Source organism: Anabrus simplex, chromosome 6, assembly GCF_040414725.1.
Source record: "Anabrus simplex isolate iqAnaSimp1 chromosome 6, ASM4041472v1, whole genome shotgun sequence".
Lineage (NCBI taxonomy): Eukaryota > Metazoa > Arthropoda > Insecta > Orthoptera > Tettigoniidae > Anabrus > Anabrus simplex.
The window spans coordinates 207,392,837-207,418,696 of NC_090270.1; the positions used below are offsets into that span (position 1 = coordinate 207,392,837).

General features: G+C 38.9%; 1 protein-coding gene across 1 annotated transcript in view; it reads left to right on the forward strand.

Annotated features, from left to right (window-relative positions):
* Nucleotides 1-22,063, forward strand: part of LOC136875658 (centrosomal protein of 89 kDa) — a 162,490-nt gene extending 140,427 nt beyond the window's left edge. The window contains exons 8-11 of the mRNA XM_067149206.2: nt 11,446-11,613; nt 11,742-11,973; nt 18,006-18,175; nt 21,561-22,063. Coding sequence (XP_067005307.1) covers nt 11,446-11,613; nt 11,742-11,973; nt 18,006-18,175; nt 21,561-21,714 — 724 coding nt within the window. The 3' untranslated portion in view covers nt 21,715-22,063. The remainder of the gene's footprint in view (nt 1-11,445; nt 11,614-11,741; nt 11,974-18,005; nt 18,176-21,560) is intronic.
* Nucleotides 22,064-25,860: the final 3,797 nt, after the last annotated feature.

Genomic DNA, 25,860 nt, shown 5'->3' on the forward strand with positions numbered 1-25,860 from the left:
TTAATCTACTGCACATCTAAATGTTGTCATGAGTAAAGTATATCTTAAAGACTAATTTATCACTGAATTTCATGACCCAGTTTGATGATGTTCTGATACTAACCATCCTTTTACCTTTTACCCTATATACTTCTCCCTTTTTTTTTTTCACCGACACAGATAGGTTTTATGGCGACGATGGAACAGGGAAGGGCTAGGAGTGGGAAGGAAGCGGCCGTGGCCTTAATTAAGGTACAGCCCCAGCATTTGCCTGGTGTGAAAATGGGATACCACGGAAAACCATTTTCAGGGCTGCCGACAGTGGGGTTCGAACCTACTTTCTCCTGAATACTGGATACTGGCCGCACTTAAGCGACTGCAGCTATCGAGCTCGGTATATACTTCTTTTACCACTGACTTGACACACTTATCTTTTCTCCAAAAGATAACAAACTACTCAAATTGTCATTTTGTTGTTTGTACATTTCCAGTAGTTTGGAGGACATGTCATGTAGAGTATGAAATATAGACAAAAATTTGTTATTTGTTTTGAAGTATTCTTCAAAACAAATACCAGCTGATGATGATGCTTGTTGTTTAAAGGGCCCTAACATCTAGGTCATCAGCCCAATACCAGCTGCAAATGATTAGAGCGTATAGGAAAATACTTTTAGAGTCCGCTTTGTAGAATTGTTTACTTTGATGTGGTGATAAACAAAGTTTAAAAAAAATTATTTATTTGGAAAATCAAAACAGCGAGAAGCCAAATTACAGAGTTCCACTGTTGTATACAAGGAACTTGGTATACAGTAACACAACATAAAGTTTATTGTTTCAATAGTTTGACACAGTATTTACAATAAATATAACAAAACTTGTCTCAAAGCTTGAATGATTTTCACGCAGTTAATGTTGATATTAACGGTAGACTGAAAGTCTGTAACATATATACATTTACATACAGGGAGAGTCCTATATACACATTTACATCTATCTTGAGGAGATAGTCTATTTCACTGGGAAATGTCCTTGGATAATCGAAAACTATCTGCTGTGGGCTAACAAATGTAACTTGTAGAGAGAGTCGCGTTAGTATAATGCTAGTATTGGACTTGGACTTGCAAGGAACTTGCATCAATATCTTAATTTGCAGAATGCTAAGATAGTCGTGGGAGCACTAGTGAGGACTAGGGAGTGTAGCAGAATGCTTAACTCAGGGCTCGACGTGGCTACGGGAATCAGGGAAGATGAGGCAGAGTCCTGAGGTGAGACGTCACAACCAGCAATCTGTCCACCTGTTCAAGACACTTTTTTTTTTTTAGGGGCTTTACGTCGCACCGACACAGATAGGTCTTATGGTGAAGATGGGACAGGAAAGGCCTAGGAATTGGAAGGAAGCGGCCGTGGCCTTAATTAAGGTACAGCCCCAGCATTTGCCTGGTGTGAAAATGGGAAACCACGGAAAACCATCTTCAGGGCTGCCGATAGTGGGATTCGAACCTACTATCTCCCGGATGAAAGCTCACAGCCACGCGCCTCTACGCGCACGGCCAACTCGCCCGGTAGACACGTTTTTAAGAGGAATGCCTACATGTTTGACTTGCGGTGTGGGCTGGCTGTTGGACACTGGGGTAGTCCTCGGTAAGGCGAGGAATGTTGCTCCTTATATAGCGCTTGGCTGACGTTACCGACGAGCATGCCAGGCGCAGTGCAGTCCTCTCGTAGGCTCTGGAAACATCGGCAATGCGGCGGGTTGCGGAGCTTGTAGGCGCGGAGCTGAGCGCGGAGGACACACACAACATCCACAATGAAAAAAAAAATTTACAATGGAGTAGAATATAAGTGGAAGAACAATGAGGAAAGAACATCTAATGATAAAAATAGAGGAAAAAATTAAACATGAACAAAATAACTGTAGAGACACCAATTACCAATAAAACATGAAGGCAAAAGAAACAATGAGGAAAATTAAAGATTGAACGTAAAATGAAGAGAAGAACTTATAGCTAGGCACACTAAGATAAATACAGATGTAACACATAAGTAACGGTATAGTACAGTAAAAAATAAATAAATATTACATTATGTACAAAAGAAAGGACAGCAATGCGAAGAGAGAAAAAAAGGAATATGAAGAAAATGAACTAGGTTAAGTTAAGGAAAAATCGATTAAAGGAGGCATACAAAGAAAAAACGTCCAAGTTCCTGTCAGAAGATAAAGATTTAAGGAGGGTTGGTATGCAGATAAATAAAGTTCTTTGTATGAGAGAGAGGTGGGAATACGGAATATGAAGGGGTGGATTAATCCTGATTTTGTGAGTTGGAACATGTAGGAAAAAGAAGGATGCAGGTTCATGAGAACGAAATAAACCGTTAACAGCGTTATATAGGAATCTAAGGTCAGCTACTTTCCTGCGACTAGATAACGGGTGAAGGTTTAACTTATCCAGTATCTGATTACTGCTCAAGTTTCGACAATCAGATACTCTGGCTCTAACAATAGCACAGAAGAATGACTGCACACAGTCAGTGTGATTCAGATTAGTGGGTGAAGAGGTAGACCAAATGGGAGACGCAAATTCAATAATCAGTGCTATGCAAGATACATAGAAGGCTCTGCGGGCGTGGATATCGGTGATGTCAGAAAATCTATACAACAAACCGAGAAGTGACATTGCTCGTGAGATTATCTTTTTTATATGGGGGACAAATAACAATTTACTGTCAAACAACACTCCTAAGTCATTTTGTTCCATTAGAGTTGGGAACGGGTTACCGAGGAGGGAGTATTTACTAAGAATAGGGGATTTACGAAGCGTGATCGAAATAGAGGAACACTCGGTAGGATTAGGCTTAAGACACCATGTGGAGCACCATTCAGAGAGTGAGTTAAGCCCGGTCTGTAAGGAGTTTACTTTTGATAAAAAATCGATTTGTTTGAATATTTTACAGTCATCTGAAAATATTAGAATTTCACACAAAACGGAGGGTATAGTATTAATGAGATCAATAAATAGGACAAGAAGAAGGGGACCTATGATACTGCCCTATGGGATGCCAGAATGTACCATAACGAGAGTCAAACTGAACCCATCAAGAACCACACGCTGCGTTCTGGTATTGAGAAAGGTCTGCAGGAGAGTTAGGAAGCAACCATGGATATTAAAACGTTCTGAGAGTTTATGGGAAAGAAGTTCGTGGTCTACGGTATCAAAATCCCTTGCAATATCAATGTAGCACACGTCCAGCTGATAACCGGAATTAAGAGCAGATGTTGCACGATGGAGAAGAACAGCCAGATTAGTTAGGCAAGAGCTACCAAGAAGGGAACCATGCTGCTGGGACGATATATAAGGAAGGGTGAAAGAAAGAAGACGCTGGTGGACAATCTTTTCACAGATGAGAGATAGGGTTGGTAATATAGAAATCAGGTGAGAGTTTCTGACATGAGACCTCTTTCCACTTTTAAAAACCGGAGTGATGTTAGCGATTTTCCAGTCGTCAGGAAAGTAGCCAGCTAAGAAGCAACGGTTAAATATAACAGCAATGGGATGGGCCAGAGTCGTAGTGGTATTCTTAAGCGAGACAGGACTGAGGCCATCGGGACCAGTAGGTTTATTTTCTGGCAGGAAGGAAAGTATAGACTTCCAGAGGTGGAAAGATTACTGAGACTATGAGAAGGAACAAAATCAATACACGGAAAATGTGGGAACTGACCAGGTGCAACAAAATTAGACGCAAAGTAATCGTTGAAAATTTCCAGTCTATTATTACCTCTGGCTAAATTATCACCCCAAGTCACTGTATCTGGCACGCGCTTTGTATTTTTCCTGCTGTTTATCACAGACCAGAATCGTTTGCTATTACTTCTCACTTCTAGGCAGGCAGAGTTTATGTTGTCCAGGCAATCCCGTTTTAGAAGCTGTTTATGGTGTTTGCGAAGGTCAGAAAAAGTTTTATAGCCGGCTTCAGAAGGCGACCTTTTCCAGTCTTGCCAGGCTTTGGTTTTATTAATTTCTGCAATTTTTGTGTCACTTTTCTTCCATGGTGGGCATCTGGCAGATGTTTTATGAGTGGGAACAAGGTCACGGATCACAGCACGAGTTCAGTCATAGAACAAGTCCACTGCTTCTTGGACTTCACCCACTTCCAGCATTGCCAGGGCAGAAGAGAGAGGGCATGATTGGCAGCCTGCCAATCAACCTTTCACCACATGGGTACACAGTTCCTAGTATAGGGTCGATGACATTTTGGGGGGCGGGGAGGGGCAACAGAGAATGTTGCCTCTACAGACTTGTGGTTCGATTTAAAAATATTTCGTCCCACAGAAATAACTGAAGGTTCAACAGAACAGAGTAGGTAGTCAAGAAGACTATCCCCACAGGTGTTCTCACGGACGTACTGTTGGAGGCCTAGGCCTGTAATATAATGGTCAAGATAGGGAAAATCTATCAATACGGACATGAAGCTCATAAATAATGATAAGATACCACTTGTCGAGGCTGTTAGAAGGGACACTTTGCGCAGGGGAATTCCAAGATATAGAGAGGTTGAAGTCACCCAGTATAATTACATTAGGATTCAGATTAATGGCTTTCATTACAGAAGACAGAAAATTTTCAGAATAATTGAGGGTTGATTGAGGTGGTCTGTAAAAACAAGCAAATAGATATTTGGAATGCTGAAATTTCACTTCTACCCAGACGGCTTCACAGTCACTACTTAAATCAGTATGTAGGTTAGTGTGCCATTTGGATTTAACGGCCAGGGGAACCCCCCTCCCCCGCCCCGAAATCCATGCTCCATTCTGAAAATGGAAAACTCTTTCGAAAGAGGGATTTCCTTGTCCGAAACAAAGTCAGTTAACCAACTTTCAGAAAAGGTGACGATGTCGAAAGAAGACAGTTCTTGTAGGTAGAGTTTACAGTCAGTAATTTTGTTTTTAAGAGAGCAGATATTCTGATGGTAAACTGAGAACGCACTATCCGCCGTGGGTCCTGGGTTTATCTCCACAACACCAGCTAACAGTAAGAATGTCAATAATAAACTTACAGTAGACCGAATAGAAAACCGAGATAATTTACTGGAGGCTGGAATCAAAGCCGGTGCTACAAGAATGCAAGGGAGGTTTGCAGTCGGCAGCAAAGGAAAATTAAACTCATGAACGGCAGTCAACCAGTTTCCAACCTGAAGTATATTCCATCTTGAGACGGCGTGTCGTACACTCCCGGCAGGGGAGGCTTGGGCACGCCAGCAGTCACCATAGCACGTGGAATAAAAACCAAGCTGTTTAAATTGTACAGACTTATTTCCGAGCACTTCACAACACATGGAATCTCTGCCTGGATCATCTAGATGAATATCACTATATTCTTTTGCGCACACTATTTGTTTTGACACCAAAACTCCTAAAAGAACACAGAGGAAAAACATACACTTCTTCTCATTCGCCGCCATCTTGCGCCTTTTCATCGCAATTCTGATGTTTTTTTAACTTTGTGTTAGACTAATATTTTCTCATCACATGTTAATATTTTTGTTGTATGTCCGGCGCCTCCCTTCTTGCTCTGCCAGCCAGCTGCACGCGCGCCTGTGTATCATTCTGCTAGCTTCGACGCGCAGCCCTCAGTGCGCGTGCCTGACCATCGAGTGTACTATAAATAGGAGCTCCCTGCCTGCTCACTTGCCCACTTGCCCGGTGTCCAGCTCCAGAATACACCCTACGTCGAGCACGGAGGCTACTCCTCTTGAAAATGTGCTTCGACCAGGTGGACTGAATTTCTGGCAGTACGAGGTTTCACCTCTGGTCACCGCTTCCTTACCTGTTTCCGCTGCCTATGCTCCGTAATTCTTTTACAAGCCATTTTCATTCCCTAATTTACGCAAGCTCCCTTAGTTTCGCTAGGTGGAATTTCTTCAATCAATTGAACTTGCTTTTTAGGAATTCAGGCACTTCAACAAACAAGGACTCTCAAAGACATTCATGTTAGTGTGCCAGATAGTTCTCGACTATCAACGTGTCAATTCACAAAGACTATCTTTTCAAGATAGAAGTGTATATAAAGACTGTAAACCTGTACATATTGTATAAAGACAGACTTTTCTCAAGATTCAATATTCCTTTTTGCTTCAAAATAAATTTCAGTTATTTGTGTAAATATCATAAAGTGAAGCAATAAAAGTTGTGTTTTGTAAACTTCAACCTTGGTTACAACACAACTCTATGGCGACGAGGTAAAAACGCCACAACCTACAATTCTTCGACCCCAGTTGCCAACTCTATGGCGACGAAGTAAAAAAGCAACAAACTACACGTCATCAGCCCCAATCGCCAACTCTATAGCAACGAGGTAAACACGACACTACAATTCAACAGGCCCAGTTGTCAACTCTACGGCGACGTGCTAAACAACTACGACACTCCAACCAGTTCTGACACACAGCTTACCTTACTCATTCTTGCACGCATCTCGCAATGGCTACTGCGGAACAACTCGCTACGGTCTTCCAAGCCTTACAGCAGCAACAACAACAGTTTATGCAACAACAACAGGCAGCATTACTTCAGGCTATTCAAGCTATTTCTGTCTCTACACAGCCATCAGCTATTCCTCCGTTCTCTGCTTTTGATCCGGCTAAGGAAGAATGGTCAGTTTATTTAGCCCGTTTACAACAGCATTTCATCTGCCATTCTGTCACAGATGATCAACGCCGCCGCGCACTATTTCTTAGTTCGGTTGGCAATGCTACGTGTGAATTACTACGTAAATTAAGTCCGGAAGAACACTTGTCTGAGGTACCCTTCACGCAGCTCTTGGCCCGTCTCACGGAACACTATGCCAAAGCTCCTCACATAGTGGCTGCTCGCTATAAATTTTTTCAGAGCAGAAAGCAACCCCATCAGACACATACTGAATGGATAACTGAATTGCGTGGTCTAGCTAAACCCTGCCAGTTCATCTGCTCCAAGGACGGTTGTGGTTCATCCTACACTGATTCTCTCATTAGGGACATGATAATTTTACATACTCCTGAAGACAAAATACGTTTTGACGCTGTCAAGCAGAGTAACCCTTCTTTAGAAGACGTCCAGCGTATTGCTACGGTTTATGAGCTTACTACCAAGACTGCCGCAGCCATAGCTTCTCCACACGAAGTTGCACAAGTCTCGCCTCAGGCCCGCAAGTCCTCTGCTACAGTGAACCGTACGGATAAGGCGCTCTCCACCAAGCATTCTCGCCAGGTTCCCTCTCGTAATGCTACACGGAAGCCCAATTCTAAAAGCACCTCGAAACTCCTGCCTTCCTGCCGAGGTTGTTTCAAGCATCATGAACGTCGTGACTGTCGTTTTTTCAAAGCTACTTGTGAACGATGTAATAAACTTGGACACATTAAGACTGTCTGTCAAAGTTCGCTCCGCCCTGCTAAGACTACTGCAGCACGCCGGAAGCATATACAGCCCCGCCAAGACATGGAAGTTGATCACATCAATCTTATTCTTCCCACAAAGGATTCTCACAAAATCATCATTCCTCTCTCATTCTCTGATCGATCTGTCGATTTTCAATTAGATACTGGATCACCTGTCTCTATTATTAACCTGACTACTTACCACGACTTAGGTTCACCTTCATGCTCTCCAGCTGACATCCAGCTCGTGACATTTAACAAGAAGAAAATTGACATCAAAGGTCAAATCAAGCTTCAGGCTAGTTATAAAGGAATTCAGAAGGCCATTCCTCTTCTCGTAGTTAACAACTACACTGCATCAAACATTATGGGCATGGATCTATTTAACTTATTTGGTTTCCAGATACATGACAACATTAACGTCGTATCTACATTGCATCCTACTTCTGACGTTACCGCTCTCCTAGCGCAGTTTCCTGAAGTCTTCGACTCTCAGCTCGGAACAGCCAAAGACTATACAGCTCACATACAGCTGAAATCCGGAGCTAAGCCTCGCTTCCTCAAAGCACGCCCAGTACCCCTAGCACTTCAAGACCAGGTCACGAAAGAATTAGAAAGATGGATACAAACTGGAATTGTTGTACCAGTTACTTCTAGTCAATGGGCTACTCCACTCGTGGTAATCAAGAAACCTGATGGTAATGTTCGACTTTGTGGCGATTTTCGATCTACAGTCAACGCACAACTCGACACAGATATCTTTCCTATTCCACGTCCAGAAGACTTATTCCGTCGTCTCTCTGGTGGACAATTCTTCTCTCGAGTTGATCTTAAAGAAGCATATCTCCAGCTACTTTTAGACGAAGAATCTAAGAAATTTCTCACACTCAACACTCCTCTCGGACTGCTCCAGCTCCAGCGGCTTCCATTCGGTGTTTCATCCTCAGCGGCTATTTTTCAGCGCTATTTGGCTCAACTCACCGCCTCCATTCCCGGTTGTGCTAACTACCTGGATGATATTATTGTTACTGGAAAAGATCATCAGGAACATCTAACCAATCTACGCCTCCTTCTCCAGAAATTGAAAGACAATGGACTACGAGCGAATCTCGCTAAATGTACCTTCTTTCAACCTCAAGTTCACTACCTAGGACATATACTTGATAAGAATGGAATTCGTCCTAGTACCCAGAATGTCTCAGCGATAGTAAACATGCCAGCACCTCAGAACCTCAAGCAGCTTCAGTCCTTCATAGGCAAAGCGAACTATTATAATAAGTTCATTCCCCGCTTCGCTACAGTGGCGGCTCCATTAAACGCTCTACGTAAAAAAGGTGTTAAGTTTCAGTGGACTCCGCAATGCCAACAGGCATGGAAAACAATCAACAACGCCTTAATTCAAGCTATACAACTCACTCATTTTCAGCCCGACAAGATCATCACGCTAGCTACTGACGCTTCAGACTACGGTGTCGGTGCCGTTCTCTCCCAGAAGGATCGTCATGGACAAGAACGCCCCATCGCCTTCGCTTCGAAAACACTTAATGACCATCAACGTCGATACTCACAGATAGAGAAAGAAGCTTTAGCCATCATCTTTGGTATTCGCCGTTTCAATGAATATCTCTATGGCAACCATTTCCTGATCATTACCGATCATAAGCCTCTCGTACACTTATTCCATCCTGGTAATAAGATCCCAGAGAATTCCCTCAGAAAGCTTCAAAGATGGTCCATGTTCCTTTCTGATTATTCCTATCAGATTGTATATCGAGCCACATCCCAGCATTGTAATGCTGATGCTCTCTCCCGCTTACCCGTTGGTCCTGATACTGCCTTCGATTCTCAAGAATCTGAATGTCTTCAGTTGGACATAGAACTTGAAGATACTGTATCCAGTTTTCCTATTGATGCTACCTGCATAGCTAAAGCTACGGATAAGGACAGTACACTTGCTACTGTACGTACTTACATCCGCAACGGTTGGCCTCTTCAGAGCACACTTCCTGCCCACCTGGCACCTTATCATCGTATGCAGCATCGTCTCACGACTCGTGCCGGAGTTGTATTACTAGAAGCAGGCACCATCTTCCGAGTGGTTATCCCACTTAGCCTACAGAAACAAGTTCTCGAATTATTACACCAAAGCCATTGGGGTATCTCCAGAACAAAGCAACTCGCCCGTCAACACTGCTACTGGCCCGGTATTGATGCCGCCATCGAAAAGCTAATACGTCATTGTGAGCAATGTCAAACGAATCAGAACGCCCCGTCTTCTGATCTTGCTTCATGGCCTCCTGCTACTACTCCATGGGAACGAGTTCACATTGATTTCGCAGGTCCTTTCCTCAATTCCATGTGGTTAATAGTCATCGATTCACTGTCAAACTTTCCATATGTCGTGGATATGCATTCGACTACTACAACCGAAGCTACCATTCGTGCTCTCCAGAAAATCTTTACTACAGAAGGTTTACCGCAAGTACTCATTTCGGACAACGGACCTCAATTTACAGCTACTGCTTTTCAGAACTTTTGTACACATAATGGCATTCGTCATATCCTAGCACCACCTTTTCACCCTCAATCTAATGGTGAAGCTGAACGCTTCGTACAGACATTTAAAAGAAGTATGAAGAAAGCTGTCTCTTCAGGCTTAACTAAAGACCAAGCCTTGCTCCAACTCTTAAACAACTACAGAACTCTACCCGGCGCTGATAATATCACTCCTGCACAGAAGCTCCATGGACGACCTCACAGAACTTTACTTTCTCTGTTACAGCCTCTCCCGGCCCAGCATAAGTCATCACCAACGAAGTTCTCCCTCAACGACAAGGTCTACACCAGGACATTCAAATCCAACCCACTCTGGATACCTGGAGTCATCTGCAGATCTTTGGGTCATCGTCTCTACGAGATACAGACTACGGAGAAACGTATCTGCCGCCATCAAGATCAGATACGTCTGCGCTACCGCCCCTGTCCAGCTATTGATGCTATTGCTAAACCTGATAAATCTATTGCTGAACGAGCTTTAGATCATTTAATAACAATGGGTTCCTTTCAGGACGAGACAGCGCCACTCCGCCCAGTTCCAGCTCCGGACAATACAACAGACACATCAGCAGCTCCGCCCCAGCATCGCAGTCGCCGCCAGCGCCGCCGCCGCTTCACGCCGTACCGGCGTATTTAGGAGGGGAGGGTGTTGTATGTCCGGCGCCTCCCTTCTTGCTCTGCCAGCCAGCTGCACGCGCGCCTGTGTATCATTCTGCTAGCTTCGACGCGCAGCCCTCAGTGCGCGTGCCTGACCATCGAGTGTACTATAAATAGGAGCTCCCTGCCTGCTCACTTGCCCACTTGCCCGGTGTCCAGCTCCAGAATACACCCTACGTCGAGCACGGAGGCTACTCCTCTTGAAAATGTGCTTCGACCAGGTGGACTGAATTTCTGGCAGTACGAGGTTTCACCTCTGGTCACCGCTCCCTTACCTGTTTCCGCTGCCTATGCTCCGTAATTCTTTTACAAGCCATTTTCATTCCCTAATTTACGCAAGCTCCCTTAGTTTCGCTAGGTGGAATTTCTTCAATCAATTGAACTTGCTTTTTAGGAATTCAGGCACTTCAACAAACAAGGACTCTCAAAGACATTCATGTTAGTGTGCCAGATAGTTCTCGACTATCAACGTGTCAATTCACAAAGACTATCTTTTCAAGATAGAAGTGTATATAAAGACTGTAAACCTGTACATATTGTATAAAGACAGACTTTTCTCAAGATTCAATATTCCTTTTTGCTTCAAAATAAATTTCAGTTATTTGTGTAAATATCATAAAGTGAAGCAATAAAAGTTGTGTTTTGTAAACTTCAACCTTGGTTACAACAATTTTCATATTTGTATGACATATACCATCTTTCTCTTCTAAATTGTACTATTCATTTTTAAATATATTTTGTGTTGAATCATGTCAAAATTATAGTTTGCTTTTGATTATTTGATGCTTATAAATATTGCTGAAAATATGATTTTCTGAGAGACTTTTTTCTTATTATTCGTAGGTTATTTGAAGAATTGAAATTGAAATATGAAGGTGATAAACACATATTATCTAGCAAGATCCAAGCACTAGAGATTGAAAAACCTCAACTTGAAGGACAGCTTTCCAACATGGAGTCTGAAAAACAACAGCTTCAGGCACACATTCGTTCTCTTGAGAAATTACTCAAGTATGTTCTTCCATTTTCATAGTACAAATCGTAATCAATTCCCTAATATTTAGCTGTATACCCTAGTTCTTTTTTTTTTTTTTAGTAGTACAGGACCTATAATTATTCTGTTTACTTGGTTTGGTTAGGAAGGCACAGTTGAAGACTGAAGATCTTCAAGGTCGCCTAGTAACGACTCAAGTATCCCGAGATACCACCAAACGACAGCTACAGAAGGCTATGGCATTTGCTGAAGAACTTGTTGCAGAACAGGAGAATCTTCTGAGACAATTACATGCCAAGCAGGAGGAGACCAAGTCCATTGCCAAACTGGGGAGCACTATTGTCTACCGCATGGGATCGCTCAAGAGTAAACTCAAGGTAGATTTCTATAGCTCTAATTGCAATGTTTTTGTCGTAGTCTCCATCAAGATTTGTGTTAGATGTTATAGTTTACTCTCTTGTATAAAGGTTTTCATTATCTACCTTCTTATAAAATTATGTGGTAACTGCTGCAGTGAAGAGATGGAGGAAAGGAAAGTGCATATATGGTAGATTCCAAATCATATTCATTTCTTTAGCTTCATTCATAATAGCCGTATGAAAAGTTTGCTAGCAGTATCTATGTCTGCCTTTCATTAGTCATACTTTTATTGTAATATTTGAAAATGTTGACCCAGTTTTTTATTTTTTATCAACAATAACCTCTATCAGTGATAACTAGGGCCCAGATTTTAAAAAATGCATATGCAAATGCATATTTTGAATGTTAGTGCATATATAGATATATTCTTCTCTTATCTAAGATTTCTGAATGAAATGAAAAATATAATGAACTCTGTATATGTTTTACATCCCTTGGCAACATGAGAAGCCTTCCCTGATCAAGGACAATGTTTTCAGTGTTGCAGATGGATAATGACCTTTTCACAACCGCTATTTCCTTCTTTCTGACATTTCAGTCCATAAGCAACTACAAAAGTAGAGTCAGGCAGTCTTTGCCAGAAGAATGTTCCAAGCAATCAGTGCCAGTGTACAAGTGTTGGCCAATTACGTGCGTCAACGTAAAACGATTTTCAGTGTATAAATTACTGTAATTCTGTTCGACAACAGAAAGTCATTGACCCCTGAAAACATTGAAAAACTGTTAATAATCTACTGCCATGAATCATTTTACAAGGAATGAAACATGTTTATCAATTTAACACTTAAGTGTGTTTTATTTTATTTTTAGTGCATATTTTGTGTATTTTTTTGGAGTTTTTTAGTGCATATGTGCATGCATATTTTTGGAGTTTTTAGTGCATATGAATCCGGGCCCTAGTGATAACGGAGTCGATTGTACAGCCAGCAACTCTCTATCATGTATGGTGACAATAAATAACTTGACTTCCTTGAGGGGGAGTTAGCTTCAGGTGGAGGAGTCCCTCCAGATTGGGTGAATGAAATGACCCTAAAGATCAAGTGGTATCTTCTTCAGATTGGAAGTGGCTACAAAAGGTGTGGACCTCTTTGTCAGGAGTGACTTGACTGCAGTCCAGTAGTAGGTATAAAATGTGTTTGGAAACTATGCCATTGTAATTTATTTATTTATTTATTTATTTATTTATTGATTCATTTATTTATTTATCTGTTTATTGATTGATTGATTCATTTATTTATTTATTTATTTATTTATTTATTTATTTATTTATCTGTTTATTGATTGATTCATTCATTCATTTAATTATTTATTCATTTAATTATTTATTCATTCATTCATTCATTCATTTATTTATTTATTTATTTATTTATTTATTTATTTAAAAAGGGAGTGCAATAGAACACATAAGTCACTCCTGACAGAGAGGTCCACACTGACGTAGAAATATTGTTCAGTCATCATGGAAGCGAAACTGCTGGTGATTTTGGTTATAATGTTTATAAAGAGAAAAATATGTGGCCATTAGCCTCTGTTGATCAGTAAGATGATAAAGATGACGATCGAAATGAATAGAAGAATGTGAAGGAACAATCACTCGGAGAACAAGGGTAAACATAATCATAAAACAGGGGTTTGGAAGTCTAGGCCTTGATTGCTTTTATATGTGATGGCCTACAATGAACTAAGTCCCTAAAATATCTCAACAATATTACACTAACTAATGATTGTCGTTAGTTGAGGTGTGCTCTGTCTCTTCTGCTGCTTGTCATCTCCAGACGCTAACCCGTCAACACCAGGTATGACAGCTAGTAATGTTATAAAAATCTCTGGTTTTAGTGACATTTGTCGAATCCTTGCTTATAGTTCTATACTTTTTTTTTATTACACTTTCTGTGTTAATGCTAGCATAATTCTTCTCTTATTTTTTTTTTTTTCTTTTTGCTAGTTGCTTTACGTCGCACCGACACAGATAGGTCTTATGGCGACGATGGGAGAGGGAAGGGCTAGGAGTGGGAAGGAAGCGGCCGTGGCCTTAATTAAGGTACAGCCCCAGCATTTGCCTGGTGTGAAAATGGGAAACCACGGAAAACCATTTTCAGGGCTGCCGACAGTGGGGTTCGAACCTACTATCTCCCGAATACTGGACACTGACCGCACTTAAGCAACTGCAGCTATCGAGCTCGGTTTTCTCTTATTTTAAATCTGATTAAATTCTAATTTGGTTGTCATTTATGGTACTTGGTACCTGGTCATATATAGTTGTATGTCTCAATTTTTAATATATATATATATGCTCCCAGGTTTCAAACTAGTTCAAATTCGGTTATGTTGGCTGTTGCGGATTATCTTCATTATCTTGAAAAATATAGCAGATAAAATACAACTGAAATCTTCAGTATTCTTTAGTCATGTAACTGAAGATATTTACCATATTTTCTAAAGTGTTTTAAGAACTCCAGATCTTGATACAAATTATACGTGATAAAGTATACCAACAGCAAAAAGAAATGAGAAGAAATAGTGATATCAGTGTAGATATTAAAATGAATAGTCATAAATTTACAGAGGAGAAATATCTTCGGCAATGTACATTGTAGGGGATTTTATGAGAATACTAGCAAGATACCTGTGCTTTGCTACGGTATGATACTGAAATTTATAATTGAATGCTTAACATTTTATATATAATCTGCCGAAATTCGCGATCTGACTGGTTTTCTCTGACAATCCACCAAAATTCGCGATCTGACTCGTTTTCTGAGAGATTACGGCAATGTTCCTCCCATTTTGCAATCTTTCTTTCCAGCAATCGATTTCGTACTTCCTGGGCTAGGTTCAGGTTATCGACCCGGTCAGTTGGGTCCCTAAATCTTTGCCATCTTTTCCTATAAGCATTTTTAATATGGATCGAAACCTTGAGGAGATCCAGTGTGGTGTTGTCTTGGGTGCCTTGGCGGTACTGAACCCGATTATTATTATTATTATTATTATTATTATTATTATTATTATTATTAATGTTCTGGACCCCACAGCAAGATGAAAGACTGCTACTTGGCGGTAAATTACGTCTGCTGCCATTTTCATTGCTGACAATGTGACCAGCACTACTGCGTGCGTAGGCAACTGCGCGACATTTCTGGAGATACGAATGACATACTTCCGTGCATTATTGACCTTATTATAGAGGTAAACAATTGCATGGTCAATCTCACTCCTACCGGTTATTTCAAATGTGTTTAAAATTTTATTTATATTCCAGGAGAATCTACTGTAATCTAAGAACGTTTTCCAAAGGAGAAGATGGCTCTTGAAAACGAACGCAGGGAAGATTAAAAATGATCGCTTTATGATCAGAATAAGTACATTGAAAATCCACAGCCTGTTTCCAGTCATTCGACCAGATCAGGAATGGAATGAATGAAGCCCCCATCTAGCGGCGAGGATAGGAATTATGCCGGCTGCTGAAGCCTGTCGCACTCCTCTGGGCCAGTGATTAATGAATGACAATGAAATTAAATTATATTGGAGAGTGTTGCTGGAATGAATGATGACGGCGAAAACCGGACTACCCGGATGGAGTGACCGGGATTTGAACCACGGAACCCAGTGGTGAGAGGCCGGCGCGCTGCTGCCTGAGCCACGGAGGCTCCTTATAAGTACATTATGAACAGTGAAATCAATTGGTCTCACCTCCTTTTTCACCCCACCGCCGTTAAGTTGATTCCCCCCCCAAAAAGAAGGCATGTTTCTTTAAGTTTAAAGGAGATTCCAAATACCAATGTTCACGTCTGTTACCTTCAGTTTTGAGATATAAGTATCTCTATAAAAATAATTCACATTTTTTTTCAATTCATTGTACACTCCCCCACCCCCACCCTTAAGTGAATTTTCCAGCAAAAGTACTTCTTTCTTAATAGTAAAGGATCTTTTAAAACCAATTATCATGACTCTAACATCTTCACTTTGTGAAATATGTGTCCACATGAAAGGAATTCAACACCTTTTTACACCCGCCTCCCAAGATGATTCCCCGCCCCCAAAATGTGTTTTTCTTTGTTTTTAAACTGAATACCAATTTTCACGTCTGTAACAACTTTAGTTTTTATTAGATGTAAGTATATTCATACAATTAATTCAATTAATTTTTCAATTCTTTCTCATCCCTCACCCCCCCCCCCTCCCCCTTCATTGGATTTTCCAAGAATATGTGTTTCTTTACTTTCAGAGCAGATTCCAAATACCTAATTTCACTTCTGTAACATCTTCAGTTTTTGAGATATCAGTATCCTAATTAAAAGAATTCAACCCCATTTTCAGTCTCTTTTATCCCCCACTCAAGTGTTTTTTCTGAAAATTAAAAATACACGTTTCCTTATTTTTAATAGAGATTTTAAAAATGTGATTTTTCACTTCTGTAACATGTTAAGTTTTTGAGATATACTGTAGAAATTCTCATTTTAAAATTTCACCCCCTTTTTAGTTCCCCTTAAGTGGAGTTTCCAAAAAAAAATCACCTATGTTTCTCTACTTTAACAGGAGTTTCCAAATACCAGTTTTTATGTCTACAACATTTCACGTTTCTGAGATATACTGTATATATAGTCTTTCTAAAAATCACCCCAATTTGTCACTCCTGTTTAACCCCCATTAATTGGATTTTCCAAAAACAAAAAAATACAATTTCTTTATTTTTGAAGGAGATCCCATATACCAGTTTTCAGGTCTGTATTATCTTCAGTTTTTGAGATATAAGTATCCTCATTAAAGGTATTCAACCCCTTTTCACACTTTTTCACCCCTCCTATTGGGATTTACAGAAAACAAAAAAATACGTGTTCCTTTATTGTTAAAGGAGATTCTAAGTATCAATTTTTTACATCTACAAACTTTTTTTTTTTTTTTTTTTTTTTGCTATGGGCTTTACGTCGCACTGACACAGATAGGTCTTACGGCGACGATGGGATAGGAAAGGCCTAGGAGTTGGAAGGAAGCGGCCGTGGCCTTAATTAAGGTACAGCCCCAGCATTTGCCTGGTGTGAAAATGGGAAACCACGGAAAACCATTTTCAGGGCTGCCGATAGTGGGATTCGAACCTACTATCTCCCGGATGCAAATTTTGAGATATAGATACACTCATTTTAAAAATCCACCCCCCCCCCTCCTTTCACCCCCCCCCCCCCCCACTGCCACTATTTGGATTTTCCAAAAACAAAAATTATATGTTTCTTTATTTTAAAAGGAGATCCCAGATACCAGTTTTCAGGTCTGTAATATCTTCAGTTTCTGAGATATATGTATCCTCATTAAAGGCAATCAACCCATTTTTCACTCCTTTTCACCCCTCCTATTGGGATTTTCCAAAAACAAAAAAATACATGTTTCATTATTTTTAAAGGAGATTCTAAATACCAGTTTTTACATGTGTAAACTTTTAAATTTTTTTAGATATAGATACACTCATTTTAAAAATTCACCCCCCCTTTTCACCCCCCATTACTTGGATTTTCCAAAAAAAAAAAAAAAAGTGTTTATTTTTAAAGGAGATCCCAAAAAGCGATTTTCAGGTCTGTAATATCTTCAGTTTCTGAAATATAAGTAGCCTCATTAAAGGCATTCAACCCATTTTTCACCCTTTTTCTCCCCTCCTATTGGGATTTTCCTAAAACAAAAAGTACGTGTTTCTTTATTTTTAAAGGAGATTCTAAATGCCAATTTTTACACCTCTAAACTTCTAAAGTTTTAATAGATACACTCATTTTAAAAATTCACCCCCCTTTTAACCCCCTTAGCAACGGAATATCCAAAAATCCTCGTTTAGCGAGCACCTACATTGTAATATAAATGTATCCTCAAAATTTCATTTCATTATGTCCAGTAGTTTTGGCTCGGCGATGATGAATCTGTCAGTCAGTCAGGACTAGTTACTTTATACATTATATAAATGACAGAGGTTCTCAGAAATAACATGGAAATTTCTTTCTTTTCTTAGAATGTTCAGCAGGGAGCATGGCAGGAGCTGGATGTGATCGAAAAGCGTATCAGGCAGCAAGAATCAGGTGTCGAACGCATGAAAGACGAGTACCATCAAGAAGTAATGCGACTTAGAAATCTTGTCCGTCAAAAGGAAGCTATTATTGGTCGTCTCCAGAAAGAGAAAAGGTATTGGTACATACATGACATTTAATTTATTTATGTTGTAAGCTGGAGACATTTATTTGCCTGGATTGTCATAACAAATTGGAAAGTGAAAAGCAAGACAATGACGAACATGAAAAAAGGAAAAAAAGACTGACTCCATACTGCTGTCTTCATAGGTAGTCTCTGTTTTCATATATCTCAGTTCCTTCAGATCTATTTCTTCCCAACTCTCCAACAAGTTCATTGTTCCTACTTCCCACTTTGTTGAGACAGCATAGGCCTCCTCGCACCATGGTATCAAGCCTCATTGAAGGCCATCTTGACAAGTCTTCAGTCTTTATGTAGAATATGAAGAAAGCCAGATAAAGAAAGGGAAAGAAAGAGACAAAACAATAAAGATGAATAGAGATCATAAAAAATTAGGAACGTAGGGCAATCTGAGGAGAAAATGTTTGCAATGGGTGTAATTAAGTAATTAAAGATCTCCATGGCTAAATGGTTAGCGTGCTGGCCTTTAGTCACAGGGGTCCCGGGTTCGATTCCCGGCAGGGTAGGGAATTTTAACCACAATTGGTTAATTTCGCTGACACAGGGGCTGAGTGTAAGTGTCGTTTTCATCATCATTTCATCCTCATCACGACACGCAGGTCGCCTACGGGTGTCAACTCAAAAGACCTGTATCTGGCGAGCCGAACTTGTCTTCGGACACTCCCGGCACTAAAATCCATACACCATTTCATTTTAATAATCAAAGATGCATATGACGACATGTAAATAATCCTTGTCCTTCCGTGTTTTTATGTTTGGCCGGGCTGAGTGGCTCAGACGGTTAAGGCGCTGGCCTTCTAACCCCAACTTGGCAGGTTCGATCCTGGCTCAGTCCAGTGGTATTTGAAGGTGCTCAAATATGACAGCCCCGTGTCGGTAGATTTACTGGCACGTAAAAGAACTCCTGCGGGACTAAATTCCGGCACCTCGGCGTCTCCGAAGACCTTAAAAAGTAGTTAGTGGGACGTAAAGCAAATAACATTAATTAATTAATTTTTATGTTTGTCCTAGTCTTCTCTTTCTGTTGCTCCCGTACTGATCTATCATTGTATTTATCCACTGCATGCTTCTGTCTTTCTATACATTACTTTATTTGCCACTTGTTTGTTCAATTCTGTTACTTATCACAGGAGTTAGAATCACTAACAATTGAAGTAACTGAGCTTCTGATGAAAGAAATGTTATTATCACCATAAGTATTTAAGAGAAGCTCTCTTATTAAGTTTACATCATAAATATTACAGCCTGATCCTGACTGATTTGTAATTGCTTGCCTGTTGAAATGATGCAAAGCTTTGAAGATAACTTAATGGTCCACCTATTCAATACAACACAATTTGTTGTTCAGATTAAGTTGCAACATATTATTTATTCAGTACTAGTTTCAACGCTGATGTGCGTCATCTTCAGCCAATCGTGGAAACGGGCAATCATACAAAAATTACAAATACACAATATAAAATACGAGTTACATCTCACTATAACAATACTCTTAAAATGAAAAGTTCCTAAATAAATTGACAATAATGGCTATGTTTATCTTCATTTTCAACAAGTAAGTTCTTGAGAGGTGAATGTAACATATTATGAACTGAACATCTTCAAGTTAGGAACTTGGGAGTCCTGGGTTGACTTTTAGTCACAACTTGATATTAGATAAAAGTAAATTGTTCTTTAAGAACTTGTGCTTTGTTCTGAATATAAGTAATGATTCTGTGAAAGATAAAAACAATCTTAAAAACACAGCTGTGAACAGTTCCGTGTGTCTATTTCCACTGGCTTAATGTTGTAACATGTCTGTGAGGTCCTTAAGATGTTAAACGAACAACATTTCCCATTCAATTATTATTTATAAGTTTCATATTCCGTATTGATTGGATTCAATGTAATAGACAAGAAAAATGTTCCACCAATCAATACTATTTAATGTGAATGAATTATTGCACTAGTACCGGTTTCGGCCTCTCTTGGCCATCATTAGCTAGCACACAATATTTACAGTCATTAGACAAAATTGCAAAGGTTACGTTAGAGCATCCGGATGTCTAATGAAAAATGGAAGTAAAATATATTGCAGTATGTTGCGTTAAAATATCTCTGATTTTTTAGTTTATTATAACCATCACCACCTTTAATCAGAGATATTTTAACGCAACATACTGCAATATATTTTACTTCCATTTTTCATTGGACATCCAGATGCTCTAACGTAACACCTTTGTAATTTTGTCTAATGACTGTAAATATTGTGTGCTAGCTGACGATGGTCAAGAGAGGCCGAAACCGGTACTAGTGCAATAATTCATTCACATTAAATAGTATTGATCGGTGGAACATTTTTCGTGTCTATTACATTTCCCATTCAATGCGGGACCTGTAGTATAAAGAAAAAAGAAGTTTGTTTAGGGAGTGAGTGCTAAAGTAGAAAAGGCTTATTGTGTTTATTAATCTATGAGACTCAGATTCCCAGATTCCCCTCACTTGATTGCCCCTCAACCCCTTCCCTCAGCCCCTCATCCCTCTCCCCATCTTCCTCGGCTTACGGCATGTCCTTGACTCAAGCTTGCCACAACACTCAGTTCCTTCCACACATCAGATCATTCAACAGCGGTCCGAGGTGAGTCTCATAGATTAATAAACATGATATGCTTTTTCTGCTTCGGCACTCCCTAAACACGTTTCTCTAACTAAGTTCTTTTTTCTTTTCACTACAGTCCCGCATTGAATGGGAAATGTTGTTTGTTTAACATCTTAAGGACCTCACAGACATGTTACAACATTAAGCCAGTGGAAATAGACACAGCAACTGTTCACAGCTGTGTTTTTAAGATTGTTTTTATCTTTCACAGAAACATTACTTATATTCAGCATAACAAGTTCTTAAAGAACAATTTACTTTTATCTAATATCAAGTTGTGACTAAAAGTCAACCCAGGACTCCTAAGTTCCCAACTTGGAAGATGTTCAGTTCACATTCGACTCTCAGGAACTTACCTGTTGAAAATGAAGATAAACATGGCCATTATTGTCAATTTATTTAGGAACTTTGCATTTTAAGAGTATTGTTATAGTGATACGTAACTTGTATTTTATATTGTGTATATGTAATTTTTGTGTGATTGCCCGTTTCTGCTACCGGCTGAAGAGACGCACATCAGCGTCGAAACTAGTACCGAATATGTTGTAACTTAATCTGAACAACAAATTGTATTGTATTGAACAGATGGACCATTAATTTATCTTCAAAGCTTTGTTATTCTCAGTTCAATATGAACCCATAATGAAATTTATAACTTTAAATAAAATAATGCAATTGCGTGTGTGATCAATTGAAATAATTGCATTTTCTTCTTTCTAGTAAAACTGAGGATAACTTAGAAGTTGTGTGGAGAGCAGCTACTTCGGAAGATATCCACATCAAGGAATCTCTAAAGCAAGTAAATTTCAGTCCTGAAAAGAAAGAAACAATCAGATTTTTAAACGAAAGTGATACTTCTAATGCTATAGAATAACTGTATATAGAAAGAAATAATTAAATGACAAGCTGTAGATATGTTAATAATGTTTTATAAACTATAAACTTTTTATAATTATTCTTGTTGTTTGTATTTGTATAATTTAGTTGCCATTAACACTTGAAGGACCACCATAGCCTAATATCCGATAAGGACCGAAGGGGCTAAATTGGCCCTATATGTTCTTAAATATTATACTGTGTAATAATGTAAATGTACACAATGGTATCTATATGGTTGATTATTTTTCTTAGTGAACTTTATACAGGATGGATGTTTGGTGTATAAAACCACTCTTTTATGGAAAAATGAATTTCATATGAAGTTTATTTTGCAGTAATTACTTTTCAAGAAATACTTTTAAATGTGTAAGTGTTCAAGAATATCAATGTTTACTATCAAATTAGTATTTGATATAGATAATGAATTACTGTTTATGAAACAATAACACTAGAATCCCAGTGCCTGCTGTTAAATTAAAAATGAATATATATATATATATATATATATATACGAGTATTTAAAAAATGTAGACAATTGTTTTCACTTTGTTATCCTATTACGGTTGCCATCACTGTTTACTCTTTTATACTACGTTTACTGCACCACATTAGTCTTTTCTTCACACATTGGCCACATGCTGCCTTTACTGCGTGTTAAAAACCATAAATACTACAGTACAATAAATTATAAAATTATGAAGCAATTCGTTACATATCCCCAGCTGAATGGTCAGCACAGAGCTTTTTTTTTTTTTTTGGAGGGTTTCAGATTTGATTCCCAGCTAGGTCGGAGATTTTAATCAAATATGGTTAATTCGTCAGGTTTGGGATTTTAGTGCTTTGTGTTTGTCCCAGTACTGTCATTTTCGTAGAAAACACACCACACAAGCAACCACTACAGAAACAGGCAATAGTGAATACAGCCCTCGCCATAGAGTTAGTGTCAGGAAGGGTATCCGGCCCGTAAAACAGGACCGAATCTCCATGTGCGACATAGTTCACGCCCGCGACCGTACAACAATGTGGGAAAAGTAGTAGTAGTCACAGCAGCAGCAGCCTACACTCCAGCAGCATTTCAAAATATACTGGTGTATGGTCTGCATTGCCAATTTGTGATAGTGCATACAAATTTTTCTGGTGCAAAGCAATAACAAATATGTGGAATTTCACTAGCTTTCTTCATAATTGGTTAGGAGACATTGCACATTGTTTGTTTTCGTATGAAAACTGAAGTTATTTCACTGAAAATACTCATGAGACATCCACGGCTAGCCTTACACCCCATACATCCAAACTGTCTCTTTCCAGTCACATATTCCCATATCCTGTTTATGATTTCTGGAAACTTAGCTTTTTGTCTCTAAAATGTCCAATTGTTCCCAATTGTCTGTTCAAGATGAGCTTTATTTTTCCTCCATATACGTACTATTTCGCAACTCTTGTCCTTACTGTACTTGTCCCACAACATGGTTACCAATTTGTTAGTCATGAACGACCTATAATGAGAACTGACACCAGCCATCCTAAACACATGCTACTACTTAAACTGATGCCGTGCAAATGACACGATATATATATATATATGTGGCACACTTCTCAGTTGTGTTGGGAACAGAGTTGCCAACAGAGTAGATGGAAAAATACCAACTTCCAGATTTCTGTTTGTCAGGAGCACTGTACCAAACTTGACACAAATAATACCTGCACCCTGACTGTTTGTCACCAGGTTTTGAAAAATATATGTGGGGGATTATTTGCATAAATACGGTATTTACATGTGCAGATTTAAAATAAATAGACTACAATGGAAACATCTTACAACTACTAAAAGATACACTACTTCTTCTTCTTCCTCTTCGCCTTCTTCTTTTTGTTTTATGACCGCATAGGATCACTTTAGTCAGTCCATTGTTCAGGTCTGTTTCAAGGGATTGTTCGGGCTTTGCGGTCCTCCCAGTACTTCTTCAGAAGCTCCGATCTTCATGCCCTTTTCTCGGTTGAAAATATGTGTCTTGTTGGTTTGTTTTGCATAAGGGTAAAGGGGAGGTTTGTATTCTTGAGTTTTGTATTCAATTTTATCTTATTTGTGGTGTCTTCTGTTGTAAGGCCTATTTCCTTTAGATTCTCTCTTACTTATCTGATCCATTTACATCCTGTTGTGGTATTTTTTGAGATGAGATTGTGTTAATAATAATTTTAAAAATGAAGAAATACTGTAAATAAGTGATGATGATCATGATGAAGTACACAGGACTATAGTATTTACAAAATATTAACGTAGCTAATTTCTATTATCTGAAATAATAACAGTTTGTTTATGTACTGTGTATAGCTAAGAAAGGCTAATCTAAGATATTAACATATCATCCCTGGAAAGGCAAAATATCGTAAGCAACAAAATATGAATTTTACAGGAGATGAAAAATGATTAGCGAGTCGAATACTTACCATTTAGACAGTTTCTGTTTTATTCTACTCCAGAAATGAATTTTTCACTTTATTGTCATATTATTATTATTATTATTATTATTATTATTATTAACTTTATTGGCCACATTGGACCACTTGAGTCTTGCGTGTACACTTTTTCTTTGAAGGTTGTACTGTTTGATTCTTCTTATCTGCCTAGGCCTTATGTGCATTATTTCAGTTGAAAATTTGTGATTCTTAAGAAGGGTGGTAATTTTATTCTTGTTCTCTGCATCTGTAATTTCAAGTCCAGCTGTTTCGAGATCCTCTTGAATTTCTTTGATCCAATGCCCTCCCATCTTCTTTCCCAGATTTCTCATCACTAGTTGTCGTAAAATCTTATTTTCTGGTGGTTATCTTAAGATGTGAAACAAATAAGAGATTCTTTTCTTCTTCATCGTGCTGGTAACTGGGTCAATCTCTCGATAGACAATTTCATTGGGGAGGATTCTCCAGGCTCCTTCAACCTGGTACTTTATTTATACAAGTTCTGATAATTCTTCTTTCAGTTTTGAGGAGCTGATCAGTTCTTCTTTCATTTTTAATTTGGAACAAGTTTTCGCAGGCGTAAGTGGCTTCAGGCAAAGTTACAGTTTTGTAGTGTTGGATCATAGTGTCCATTGACAAGCATTTTTTGTTATAAGTTGACCATTTTAGAAGTTGTGCTTTTTTTTTTATTTTGTTGGTTCTACTGTATTTATCCATGTTGCTTTTTTGCCTAAGTTGTGCATAATGATTTCTCCCAGGTATTTAAATTGGAGGACTATGTTCATTTTTTGATAATTTATGATGACTTTGTTTATGTCAAAGGGTTTCATTGGCATGATCTCAGTTTTCTCGAAGGATATTTGTAATTCTATTTTTAATGCAATTTTCTGGAGACTGGTGATCTAAGCACAGACTTCTTCCATGTCAATGGCTGAGAGAGCTCAATCATCTGCAAACCCTTGGCAGTTTGTCCTTATTGAGAATTTTGGTCCAATTTTGATTTTACGTGAGTTTTCTTTTTGCCAAATTTTCATGACGTAATCTAGAGCCACATTGAAAAGCATTGGGGATAATCCTTCACCTTGTCTGAGGCTTGTATTTATTGTAAAAGCACTTGACATTTCTCCCCTGAACTTTACTTTTGAAATTGTGCTGGTTAAAGATAGTTCAATAATTTTTGTTAATTTAGGATGAAGGCCATATGATCTGAGGATTTTTTAAAGAGTGGGCCTGTGTATACTATCATAAGCATTTTTGAAATCTATGAAGGGAATAAACAGCTGTTTATTTCTGTATTTGTAATATTCCATTATTCGTTTCAGGCTGAGAATTTGGTCTGGGCAACTTCTGTATGAGTGAAATCCTCCTTGGTATTCTGCAAATTGTAGTTCCAGAATGTTTTAAATCTTATTGTAAATTATGCAGGAGAAAATTTTGTAAGTGCAGTCCAAAAGGGTTACTCTTCTGTAATTGTCTGGATTAGTTTTCTCTCCTTTTTTGAATAATGGATGGATTACGCCTGAGGTCCAATGTTCTGGGATTTTCTCTGTGATCCACATATTGACTAGATGCTGATGTAGATTTATGATTGCTTGTTTCCCTGCATTTTTCCACATTACTGCAAAGTAAAGGTCTTCATCTGTTAGATCTGGGGTGGTTAAAATGGGTGTGTCAGTATTTACTT